The sequence below is a fragment of the Scyliorhinus torazame genome, chromosome 10 (assembly GCF_047496885.1).
Source record: "Scyliorhinus torazame isolate Kashiwa2021f chromosome 10, sScyTor2.1, whole genome shotgun sequence".
Taxonomy (NCBI): Eukaryota; Metazoa; Chordata; class Chondrichthyes; order Carcharhiniformes; family Scyliorhinidae; genus Scyliorhinus; species Scyliorhinus torazame.
The window spans coordinates 131,252,927-131,265,923 of record NC_092716.1 but is presented as its reverse complement, the minus strand read 5'-3'; the positions used below and the strand labels follow the sequence as shown (position 1 = coordinate 131,265,923).

Sequence of the window (12,997 nt, the reverse complement as noted above, 5' to 3'; positions counted from 1 at the left end):
GAGCTGGGGGGTGAAACAGAGGGTGTGAGCTGGGGGGGTGAACAGAGGGTGAGAGCCGGGGGGACACAGAGGGAGTGTGAGCTGGGGGGGGGGGCAGAGAGGTTGTGAGCTGGGGGGGCGGGACAGAGAGGGTGTGAGCGGGGGGGACAGAGAGGGTGTGAGCGAGGGGGACAGAGAGGGTGTGAGCGGGGGGGACAGAGAGGGTGTGAGCTGGGGGGGACAGAGAGGGTGTGAGCTGGGGGGGGGGGGGACAGAGAGAGTATGAGCTTGGGGGGGGCAGAGAGGGTGTGAGCTGGGGGGGGGGGAGACAGGGAGGGTGTGAGCTGGGGGGGGGGGGGAAGACAGAGAGGGTGTGAGCTGGGGGGGGCAGAGAGGGTGTGAGCTGGGGGGGGAGCAGAAAGGGTGTGAGAGGAGGGGGACAGAAAGGGTGTGAGAGGAGGGGGAGCAGAGAGGGTGTGAGCTGGGGGGGACAGAGAGGGTGTGAGTTGGGGGGGGCAGAGAGGGTGAGAGCGTGAGGGGACAGAGAGGTTGTGAGTGGGGGGGGACAGTGAGTGTGTGAGCGGGGGGGGACAGAGAGGGTGTGAGCTGGGGGGGGGACAGAGAGGCTGTGAGTTTGGGGGGGGCAAAGAGGGTGTGAGAGGAGGGGGGGACAGAGAGGATGTGAGCTGGGGGGACTGAGAGGGTGTGAGCAGGGGGGGACAGAGAGGTTGTGAGCGGGGGGGGACAGAGAGATTGTGAGCGGGGGGGGGACAGAGAGATTGTGAGCGGGGGGGGACAGAGAGGTTGTGAGCGGGGGGGACGGACAGAGAGGGTGTGAGCTGGGGGGACAGAGAGGGTGTGAGCTGGGGCGGGGGGGACAGAGAGAGTGTGAGCTGGGGGGGGCAGAGAGGGTGTGAGCTGGGGGGGGCAGAGAGGGTGTGAGTTGGGGGGCAGAGAGGGTGTGAGTTGGGGGGCAGAGAGGGTGTGAGCTGGGGGGACAGAGAGGGTGTGAGCTGGGGCGGGGGGGACAGAGAGAGTGTGAGCTGGGGGGGGACAGAGAGGTTGTGAGCGGGGGGGGGACAGAGAGGTTGTGAGCAGGGGATGACAGAGAGGGTGTGAGCGGGGGGGACAGAGAGGGTGTGAGCTGGGGGGGGGGGGGAACAGAGAGAGTGTGAGCTTGGGGGGGGCAGAGAGGGTGTGAGCTGGGGGGGGGACAGAGAGGGTGTGAGCTGGGGGGGGGGACAGAGAGGGTGTGAGCTATGGGGGGACAGAAAGGGTGTGAGTTGGGGGGGGGGGCAGAGAGGGTGTGAGCGGGAGGGGACAGAGAGGTTGTGAGTGGGGGGGGATAGTGAGGGTGTGAGCGGGGGGGACAGAGAGGGTGTGGGCTGGGGGTGGGACAGAGGCTGTGAGTTTGGGGGGGGCACAGAGGGTGTGAGAGGAGGGGGGGGACAGAGAGGATGTGAGCTGGGGGGACAGAGAGGTTGTGAGCGGGGGGGGGGACAGAGAGGGTGTGAGCTGGGGGGATTGAGAGGGTGTGTGCAGGGGGGGTCAGAGAGGTTGTGAGCGGGGGGAGACAGAGAGGGTGTGAGTTGGGGGGCAGAGAGGGTGTGTGCAGGGGGGGGGACAGAGAGGTTGTGAGCGGGGGGGGGGACAGAGAGGTTGTGAGCGGGGGATGACAGAGAGGGTGTGAGCGGGGGGGACAGAGAGGGTGTGAGCTGGGTGGGGGGGAACAGAGAGAGTGTGAGCTTGGGGGGAGGCAGAGAGAGTGTGAGAGGAGGGGGGGGACAGAGAGGGTGTGAGCGGGGGGGACAGGGAGGGTGTGAGCGGGGGGAACAGAGGGGGTGTGAGCGGGGGGTACAGAGAGGGTGAGAGCTGGGTGGGGGGGAACAGAGAGAGTGAGAGCTTGGGGGGAGGCAGAGAGGGTGTGAGAGGAGGGGGGGGACAGAGAGGGTGTGAGCGGGGGGGACAGAGAGGGTGTGAGCGGGGGGGACAGAGAGGGTGTGAGCGGGGGGGACAGAGAGGGTGTGAGCGGGGGGGACAGAGAGGGTGTGAGCGGGGGGGACAGAGAGGGTGTGAGCGGGGGGGACAGAGGGGGTGTGAGCGGGGGGGACAGAGAGGGTGTGAGCGGGGGTGGTGAGCAGGGGGACAGAGAGGGTGTGAGCTGGGGGGGACAGAGAGAGTGTGAGTAGGGGGGTTACGGAGAGGGTATGAGCGGGGGGGACAGGATGTGGCGGGTGAGCGAGGAGTGAGAGCGCAGTGTGGGGACGGATGGGGTGGGGGGAGGAGGATGAGGTGGGGAGGGGGACACTAATCCCAAACACCATAGAACGGTTTCAGTGCGGAAAGGGTCCATTCAGGCCATCGTGTACACCTGGCCAAAATAAAAATAGAAAAAATTAGCCACTCAATTTCATCTTATTTTGCAGCAACTGGTTGCTGCGCCTCTGATGCAGTCCCAGACACTCACTAAATAGGTTGACCGATTCAGCCTTAACCACCAACTTAGGTGGTGAACTCCAGATGCCCACCCACCCCCTGGGTGGAAAATAGTTTTTCCGAGGTTCACTCTAATCCTTGCACCATAGAATCATAAAACAGATAAAGATCCTTCGTTGTCACAAGCAGGCTTACATTAACACTGCAATGAAGTTACTGTGAAAATCCCCTAGTCGCCACATTCCGGTGCCTGTTCGGGTACACAGAGGGAGAATTCAAAATTCTCATCTGTTACGGGAATTGAACCTGTGCTGCTGGCCTTGTTCTGCATCACAAATCAGCTGTCTCGCCCACTGAGCTAAACCAGAATCATAGTATTTACAGTAATGAAAGAGGACATTCGGCCCATCGAATCTGCACCGGCCATTGGAAAGAGCACCCCCACATAAGACCAGGTTTCCACCCTATCCCTGTAACCCAGTAACACCACCCAACTAAGAGTAATTTATCAAGGCCAATCCACCTAACCTGCACATCTTTGGACTGTGGGAGGAAACCGGAGCACCCGGAGGAAACCCACACACTCATGGGGAGAAAGTGCAAACTCCACACAGTCACCCGAGGCCGGAATTGAACCTAAGACACTGGAGCTGTGATGCAGCAGTGCTAACCACTGTGTCACTATGACGCCCCTTCTGCAACCGGGCTACTCCTGGGGAAGCTGCGCACTATCCAGTGATCCCTGGGAAAGTTCTGCACTGTCCAGTGATCCCTTGGGAAGCTCTGCACTGCACAGTAATCCCTGGGGTAGCTCTGCACTGTACAGTGATCCCCGGGGTAGCTCTGCACTGTACAGTAATCCCTGGGGTAGCTCTGCACTGTACAGTGATCCCTGGGGTAGCTCTGCGCTGTACAGTGATCCCTGGGGAAGCTCTGCGCTGTACATTGATCCCTGGGGTAGCTCTGCACTGTACAGTGATCCCTGGGGTAGCTCTGCACTGTACAGTGATCCCTGGGGTAGCTCTGCACTGTACAGTGATCCCCGGGGTAGCTCTGCACTGTACGGTGATCCCTGGGGTAGCTCTGCACTGTACAGTGATCCCTGGGGAAGCTCTGCACTGCACAGTAATCCCTGGGGTAGCTCTGCACTGTACAGTAATCCCTGGGGTAGCTCTGCACTGTACAGTGATCCCTGGGGTAGCTCTGCGCTGTACAGTGATCCCTGGGGAAGCTCTGCGCTGTACATTGATCCCTGGGGTAGCTCTGCACTGTACAGTGATCCCTGGGGTAGCTCTGCACTGTACAGTGATCCCTGGGGTAGCTCTGCACTGTACAGTGATCCCCGGGGTAGCTCTGCACTGTACGGTGATCCCTGGGGTAGCTCTGCACTGTACAGTGATCCCTGGGGAAGCTCTGCACTGCACAGTAATCCCTGGGGTAGCTCTGCACGGTACAGTGATCCCTGGGGTAGCTCTGCACTGTACACTGATCCCTGGGGAAGCTCTGCGCTGTCCAGTAATCCCTGGGCAAGCTCTGCACTGTACAGTAATCCCTGGGGATGCTCTACACTGTACAGTAATCCCTGGGGGTGCTCTACACTGTACAGTAATCCCTGGGGATGCTCTACACTGTACAGTAATCCCTGGGGATGCTCTGCACTGTCCAGTGATCCCTGGGGATGTTCTGCACTGTACAGTGATCTCTGGGGAAGCTCTGCACTGTCCAGTGATCCCTGGGGATGTTCTGCACTGTACAGTGATCTCTGGGGAAGCTCTGCACTGTCCAGTGATCCCTGGGGAAGCTCTGCACTGTCCAGTGATCCCTGGGGAAGCTCTGCACTGTCCAGTGATCCCTGGGGAAGCTCTGCGCTGTACAGTGATCACTGGGGATGTTCTGCACTGTACAGTGATCTCTGGGGAAGCTCTGCACTGTACAGTGATCCCTGGGGATGCTCTACACTGTACAGTAATCCTTGGGGAAGCTCTGCACTGTACAGTGATCCCTTGAGAAGCTCTGCACTGCACCAATTGCCTTCAATCTCTGCTCCCTGGTAACTGAGCTCTCTGCTCGAGGAAACAAGTCTCTCCTGCCTGCCCTATCCAGGTGGATTGGCCATGATAAATTGCCCTTAGTGTCCAAAATTGCCCTTAGTGTTGGGTGGGGTTGCTGGGTTATGGGGATAGGGTGCAGGTGTTGACCTTGGGTAGGGTTCTCTTTCCAAGAGCCGGTGCGGACTCGATGGGCCGAATGGCCTCCTTCTGCACTGCAAATTCTATGATAATCTCTGATAATCTCACAATTTATTACACCTCAATTAGGTAACCCCTGAGCCTCCTCTGTTCTAAGAAAAACAACCCAAGCCAACTCTCCTCAGCTGCAATTTTCAAGCTCTGGCAACATTTTTGTAAATCTCCTCTGCACTCTCTCCAGAGTAATTATGTCCTTCCAGTAATGTCATGACCACAATTGTATACAAAACTCCATTTGTGGTCTCAACAACATTTTATACAGTTTCAGCATTATATCCCTGCTTTTGTATTAAATACCTCAATAAAGGAAAACAGACATAGAAAATGGAAGCAGGAGGCCATTCGGGCCTTCGAGCCTGCTCTGCCATTCATTACGATCACAGCTGACCTTAAAGTTCATTACCCTGATCCTGCTTTCCCCCTTCCCTTGCTCCGTTTAGCCCTAACAGCTAACGCCTCCTTGAAATGACACAATGTTTTGGCTTCAACTACTTTCTGTGGTCGCAAATTCCACTCTGGGTGAAGAAATTTCTCTTCACCTCAGTCCTAAAAGGTTTATCCCTTATCCTCAAACTATCACCCCGAGTTCTGGACTCCCCCCACCATCGGGAACATTCCTCCTGAATCCACCCGGTCTAATCCCAATTTTATAGGCTTCTATGAGTCCCCTCTGTCACTTCTAAACTCCAATCAAGATAATCCTAACCGATTTAGTCTCTCCTCATATGTCAGTCCCATCATCCCAGGAATCAGTCTGGTAAACCGTTGCTGCACTCTCTCCATAACAAGAACATCCTTCCTCAGAGAAGGAGACCAAAACTGCACACAATACTCCAGGTGTGGCCTCACCAATGCCCTATACAATTGCAGTAAAACATCCCTATTCCTGTACTCAAATCCTTTTGCTATGAAGGCCAACATACCATTTGCCTTCTTTATGCCTGCTTACTTTTATCAGTCTTTTTCTCTTTACATACCTATAGAAACTTTTACAGTCAGTTTTTATGTTCCCCGCTTCCCCAGGGATCCCCGCTAGAATTTCATAGAATTTATATTGTACTTTCGCCTTCTTAATCAATCTCTTGGTCCAGCTTTACTGAATTTTAAACTGTTCCCAATCGTCAGGTCTATTGCTTTTTCTTATTAATATTTTCTTTGAATATAATACTATCTCTAATTTCTCTTGTAAGCCATGGTTTGTCCATGGTTCCCTTTCTACTCTTGCGCCAACGTCAAATAGGAATAAACAACTTTTGGATTTCACCTATTCGTCCTTTGAATGCCTGCCATTGACTGTCCACTGTCCTTCCTTTCAGTAATGTTTCCAGGTCCATCGGCGTCAGTTCATGCCTCAATACAATTATAGTTACCTTCATTGAGGTTCAGGACCCTGGTCTCAGAATCAACTACTTCACTATTCACCTTGATAAAGAATTCTACCATATTATGGTCATCCATCCCCAAGGGTTCTCTCACAACTAGCTTGCCAATTAAGCCTTTCTCATTGTACAACACCCTGTCCATGATGGCCTGTTCCCTTGTTGGGTCACGTGGAATGAAACAGTCCATATTCTTTCTTCACCACCTTGTCCATCTGTCCAGCCACCTTCAGGGACCTTTGGACATGCACTCAGAGGTCTCTCACTTCCTCGAAATTTCATCCCCTTTATTCAGTATTCCCTTGCTTGGTTTGCTCTCCCATAGCGTTCTCTCATACGTTTCTGGATTGAATTCCATTTGCCATTCCGCTGCCCACCCAACTAAACCATTGATATCATTCCAGAGTCGACAGCTATACTCTTTACTATCAACTCCAAGGCCAACTTTTGTGTCATCTGCAAATTTCCCAATCATCTCCCCCCACATTTAAGTCTAAATCATTAATATAAACAACACCAAGATCGAGCCCTGTGGAATGTTCCTGGAAACTGTTTCCTATTTGCAAACACATCCTTTGTTTCCTGTCACTGAGCCAATTTTTGACTTAACTCACCACCTTCCTAATACTTAACACTCCCCCACTTTAACTGGAATGTCTACATCATCCCTCTCCTTAGTGAAGTGCTAATCTCAGTGCCCATGAGGCCAGTCCAACCTTGCCCTGTGTGGTGAATGTGGGAATTTCAGATATATATTGTATTGTATGTAATAATAATACTAATAATCGCTTGTCACAAGTAGACTTCAATGAAGTTACTGTGAAAAGCCCCTAGTCGCCACATTCTGCTGCCTGTTCAGGGAGGCCGGTACGGGAATTGAACCCGCGCTGCTGACCCTGTTCTGCATTACAAGCCAGCTGTTTAGCCCACTGTGCTAAACCGGCCCATCAGGTCTTGGAAAGAGCACCCTACTTAAGCCCATGCCTCCACCCTATCCCCGTAAACCCAGTAACCCCACCTAACCTTTTGGGCACTGAGGGGCAATTTATCATGGCCAATCCACCTAACCTGCACGTCTTTGGACTGTGGGAGGAAATCAGAGCACACGGAGGAAACCCACGCACACACGGGGAGAAAGTCACCCGAGGCCAGAATTTGACCCGGGTCCCTGGAGCTGTGAAGCAGCAGTGCGAACCACTGTGGCACTGTGCTGCCCTGTGTTAAACGCTTGGGTTAGTGTGTATATATCTACTGCAGTAATTTTTGTAAAATCCTGGTTCAAAAGACAGGCAGACACTGTGGATCCGGAAGGAGTAATTAAGGCATTGTAAAAGTGAGATCATCCTGGTGTGTAAAGGGACAAGCCAAATAGATTTTTGTTATGATTTCTGGGGAGTGGATAATTAGAAACGTTGTATTGAAACTTAAGTAATCAGGTCATGGAATTTGAGTGGGGTAAGGATGATGTAACAAATGTGAGGAGCTAGGTCTGTACCAGGTCTCCAGCAGTGGGTAAGTCAGTGTAGATTTGTCTGTGAACGGAACAGCAGCTTAAGGAAAGAGCTGTCACGTTAAAAAATGGTTTGATCGACCGAGTGGAGTGGAAGTATCTATGGCCGACCGGGTGGATGGAAGTATCTATGGGATATTTTAGGCAGGTTTGGGTTTGGGCAGGGATTTGTGAGTGGGTCCGGCTACTGTACCAGGCCCCGGTGGCAAATCTAAGAACTAACCGAGTTCGGTCAGAATACTTTAGTATTTGTCAGGGGACAAGGCAGGGATGCCCGCTCTCCCCATTACTGTTTGCCATGGCCATAGAACCCTTCGCAATGGCTCTGAGAGCAGCGAATGCCTGGAGGGGTATAGTGAGAGGGGGGGGGGGGGGGTGTTGCACGGGGTCTCTCTCTATGCGGACAATTTGCTGCTCTATATCACGGACCCAGTGGGGGAGGGGGGGGATGACCGAAATCATGGAGGTATTAGGAGAGTTTGGACAATTTTCAGGCTATAAGTTAAACATGGGAAAAAGCAAGATGTTTGTGATTCAGGCACGGGAGCAGGAAAGGAGACTGAAGGAGCGACCTTTTAAAGTGGTTGGGAGGAGTTTTAGGTATCTGGGGATTCAAGTGGCCAAGGATTGGGGGCAGCTTCACAAGTTAAATTTGGTCAAAGCAGTGGATATAATGAGAAGGGATTTTTGTAGATGGGACATGCTCCCACTGACGCTGGCGGGAAGGGTTCAGTCAGTGAAGGTGACGGTCCTTCCGAGGCTGCTTTTCTTTTTTCAGTGTCGCCTGATTTTTGTCCCAAAGGCTTTTTTCAGAAGTATTAATGTGGCGATATCGAGGTTTCCATGGGCGGGTAAAACCCCGAGAGTAAAGAACTCCTGGAACGGTCCCGCGGGGAAGGGGGATTGGCTCTCCCGAGCTTTATTTACTATTACTTTACTGACGGCACCCCTGCCGTTCTCGCCGGCTCGGTACTCCACAACTCCTGTGGTGGTGACGGCCCTGAGGGTGTGGGGGCAATGGAGGCAGCATATGAATCTGGAGGGGGCATCGGTGTGGTCACCGATCTGTGACAATCACCGGTTTGTCCCGGGTAGGCTGGATGGGGGCTTCAAGGTATGGCAGCGGGCAGGGATTTAGAGGTTTGGGGATCTATTCATCCAGGAGGGCTTCCTGACCTTAGAGACATTTGAGGAGGAGTTTGACTTGCCGGGAGGGAACGGGTTTCAGTATCTTCAAGTGCGGGACTTTGTCCAGAGACAGGTCCCAAGCTTTCCTCGCCTCCCCATGAGGGGACTACAGGATAAAGTGCTGTCAAAATAGCGGTTGGAGGTGGGAAGGTTTCAGACATGTACAGGGAATTGTTAGAGTGGGAAAGGGCCCCTATCAGAGAGGTGAAGAGGAAGGGGGAAGAGGAGCTAGGAGGGGAGCTGGAAACTGAACTGTGGGAAAAAGCTTTGAAAAGGGTAAATGCATCCTTGTTCTGTGCTAGACTCAGCTTGATTCAGTTCAAGGTAGACCACAGGGCCCACATAACGGTAGCCCGGATGAGTAGGTTCTTTGAGGAGGTGGAAGACAGATGTGGGCGGTGTGGGGGTAGCCCGGCCAACCATGTTCATATGTTTTGGGCATGTCCAAAACTGAGGGAATTATGGCAGGGATTTGCAGATGTTATGTCGGAAGTCCTGGAAGGTAGGGTAACTCCGAGTCCAGAATTAGCAATATTTGGAGTGTCGGAAGGTCCGGGGGCAGAGGGGTGGGGGGAGGTCGATATTCTGGCCTTCTCCCTGGTGGTCCAGAGACGGATCTTGCTTAGATGGAGGGACTCGGAGCCCCCAAAATCAGGAGTGTGGGTCAGCGATCTGGTCAGGTTTCTCAGTTTGGAGAAAATCAAGTTCGCTCTGAGAGGATCAATACAGGGATTCGCCCGGAGTTGGCAGCCGTTCATCAATTTCTTTAACAAAAACTGAACGTCAGCAGTAAGGGGGGGAAAGGGGAAAAGGGGGGGGGGGGAAATAGGAGGCATGGCAATGTTAAATAAGGACAGGGAATTTAGTATACGGGTAATTGGGAATAGGGCGGGAGTTGTGGGGTACGTGGTTTATTGTGTGTTGTTATTTTAGGGGGCATTTTGTGCATCGACCGCGCGGTTGTGTTAGAAATGTCAATCTGTTAAATTGTGAAAATTACAAATGCTTTAACAAAGTATTTTTTTTTTTTAAACAAAAAAATGGTTTGACACAGACAAGAATCAGCAGGCTGTTTCCTGAAAGATCTCTCCCTCCAAGCAGTTTTTCCAAGGTATCTCTAAACAGTAAGTATTTCTATGTTTTCTAACAGTATTTAAAAGTGGGTTTTGACCGGACATGGGTTTTGCTTGATTGGAGATAAAGAAGATAGCAGTTAGGAGTTAGTCTGTTTCATTTTATTGTTAAGTATTGTTTGCCTGACAATTGTAAGCTATATTTTCTGTGCTGGTTAAAAGTTAGTTTAATCCTGCATTGGTAATAAAGTTAGTTTTAATGCATCATATCCTGATTTGTGCATGGAGTCACTCCTGGTAAAAGCATCCTTTCCTCACAGCTTCACAAATTTAAAAAAATTTAGGTTCTGTTCGGTTTCTGAACAAATGTCCAGGATCATAAGACTGGGAGTATCCATTATTTTGTGTAGTGGACAGAAAATGTGTTTAACCCGAGATCCTGCCCCAAGAAACTGTCAACACTCTCTTCGCTCTTGTCACACCCACATGCAATTAGCTCAATTCGGTGTCCCTTCCTGATGCACACTGATACAACACAGAAAGCAGCAAAATTAACTAACAGAGACATACCGACACATGCTGATCACAGAGATGCGGCAGGGGGTCAGGGCTGCACAAGCTGGGTGGAGTGGGATGGCTGGCAGGAGTGCGGAGGAAGAAACCAGGAACAACAGAAGGGTCAGCGCTGCGCAAAACTGGTGGGGCTGGGGGTGTGGGGGTGCGAGAGGTGTGGAGATGTGCTGGAAAAAGGCATTTGGGTTCAAAAATAAATGGAAGGATAAATAAGGGAACTCAAACCTCTTTGTACTCCTCCTCGAAAAGAGAATTTGTAATGGGCTAAAACAGAAATGCTTCTACAATCCACAGAGAGGCAGCAAAACACAACTGCTTGCATTTATTTAACGCAGCAAAATGTTCCAAGTGTAATGAGACAAACATCACGACTCACAGAGGAACAGGTGACCATAAGTTTAGTCAAGCAGGTAGGTTTTAAGGAGCATTTCAAAGGCCGGGAGAGAGAGAGAGAGATAGAGAGAGAGAGGGGAGAGGTTTAGGGAGGGAAATCCAGAGTTTAGGGCCTTGGCAGCTAAAGGCATGAAGTGAAGGCAGCCGGGGACATGCAAAAGGCCAGAACTGGAGGAACAGTGTTGTTGGATTGGCGAAGGTTCCAGAGAGGGGGACGAGCAAGGCCATAGAGGGATTGAACACAAGGATGACACAGAGTGCCTCAGTGGCATCCTTGAACAAAGGCTGACAGGGGTCAGCAACTAAACACACTGCAACCCTCTGCATGTATGAAGCATTCACAAGTCAAATCGCAGACAGAAAGATCTCTACCTTTGAGGCTAGGGAACGGTGTGCTCTTGTCTCGTCCTGCTTTGGTTGGTAGAGCTAGGTTAGAGAGGCTGAAGCTGCTTCCGCGGCTCTTGTAGATATTACCTGCGGGTAATGCACACAAACATTCTGATGAACATGCCCTGTCACCCACCTCAGAGCTGACATAGCAGCAGTCTGCTTTCAACACGTTTGATATCGCTAAACACAAATATCAACACTGCCGCGATGCAGCACACCTTCGACAGACTACGGCCTGGGTACTATAGGGGCTGGTTTAGCACAGTGGGCTAAACAGCTGGCTTGTAATGCAGAACAAGGCAGCAGCATGGGTTCAATTCCCATACCGGCCTCCCCGAACAGGCGCCGGAATGTGGCAACTAGGGGCTTTTCACAGTAACTTCATTGAAGCCTACTTATGACAATAAGCGATTATTATTATATATATCCATTCAACTAGTACATCAGTGAAGTGGGCGAGCAAGAAGGTGCCAGATAGAGTAAAATGTGAGAAAATGTGCAATTGACTACTTTGGAATGAGGAATAGAAAAGCATTTTTTGAAATGAGCAAGAGACTAATGAATATTAGCATTCAGAGGGATTTAGGAAGTCCTTGTCCACACCACAAGTCACAAAGTTAACATTGAGGCACAGTGAACAACTAGGCAGGAAAATGGCGCGACAGCCTTTATTGAGACAGTGTTCCAGTATAAGAGTAAGGGAGGCTTCCTGCAATTTAAAGGGTTTTGGTGAGAACACATGATCACTGTGCACAGTTTTGGCCTCCTTTTGTCCAAGAAAGATGCGAAAAAGACACACTAGATCGAGAATAAGGAAGATAGGGCTACCTGAGGAGCAATTCAGTAGAATGAGTTCATACAAGCACTGGTCTGCATGTAACATCTTTGAGGCCCTTTGGGAAAAGGAGACGGTGGATCCTCTCAGCAGGTTTGACAGCATCTGGGGAGAGGAAAGGGAGCTAAGCTTTGACGAAGAGTCATCCAGACTCAAATAATTAGCTCCCTTCTCTCTCTACAGATGCTGTCAGACCTGCTGAGAATCTTCAATATTTTTGTTTCAGATTCCAGCATCCGCAGTAATTTGCTTTTCTCTGATATGGTGGATCCTGCCAGGTGGGTATCTGAGCAGACTGACGAAGTCATTTGGCAGAATGCCTCATCACTAGCACTTTTAAACAAGCACCAAGGCCTAGATTGGCTGGGAGGGAAAAAACCCTCCCTGTCAGATCGTTCCTGCATGCCTGCAGTCTCTCAAGGTGACTGTGGTCAGGAAGAGACCATTGTACACCCCCTTGTGGAATGTGCCTTTGCAAAGAAGGTCTGGACAGAGATGAGGTGGTTTTTGTTGAGGTTCATTCCGAGCAGCTCTGTGATGCAGTACTCTGTGTTCTACGAGCTGTTCCCAGGAACACACACCGGCACATACATCAGCTGTTGCTGGAGGATTATCAGTTCGGTGGAAGACATTCTTTGGTCTAACAAAACCTGATGTTCTTCCAGTGCAAGTGTTTCAGACTGGTACATTCCAAAGGCCAGGACTACATGCTTAGGGGCGTTCTAAAGCTTGGAGCAGCTATTGCAGAGACGCAATGGGGAAAGGTTGCTATCCAAGAACTTTCAGCCAGAGTGAACTGAGGGGAGTGGAATTGTACAGAACCCCCTCAGGCTGTCAGACTCACATTGAATGTAGACAGTGAATATTACATATAGCATAAGTAAAGTAAAGTCCCCTTAATCCCAGGTGACCGTAGGCTGCTTTCTCTTTGGTGTGGGGGGGGGGGGGGGGGGGGGGGGGAAAGAGAGCTGACTGGTGGTGATTTAACCTAC

The 12,997-nt window shown here is 51.4% G+C and overlaps 1 protein-coding gene across 15 annotated transcripts in view; it reads right to left on the bottom strand.

Moving 5' to 3' along the window:
- madd (MAP-kinase activating death domain) overlaps positions 1-12,997 on the bottom strand; it is a 439,970-nt gene that overhangs the window by 143,483 nt on the left and 283,490 nt on the right. For all 15 annotated transcript variants that reach the window (XM_072518747.1, XM_072518746.1, XM_072518754.1 and 12 more), the window contains one exon: positions 11,153-11,254. In XM_072518747.1, coding sequence (XP_072374848.1) covers positions 11,153-11,254 — 102 coding nt within the window. The remainder of the gene's footprint in view (positions 1-11,152; positions 11,255-12,997) is intronic.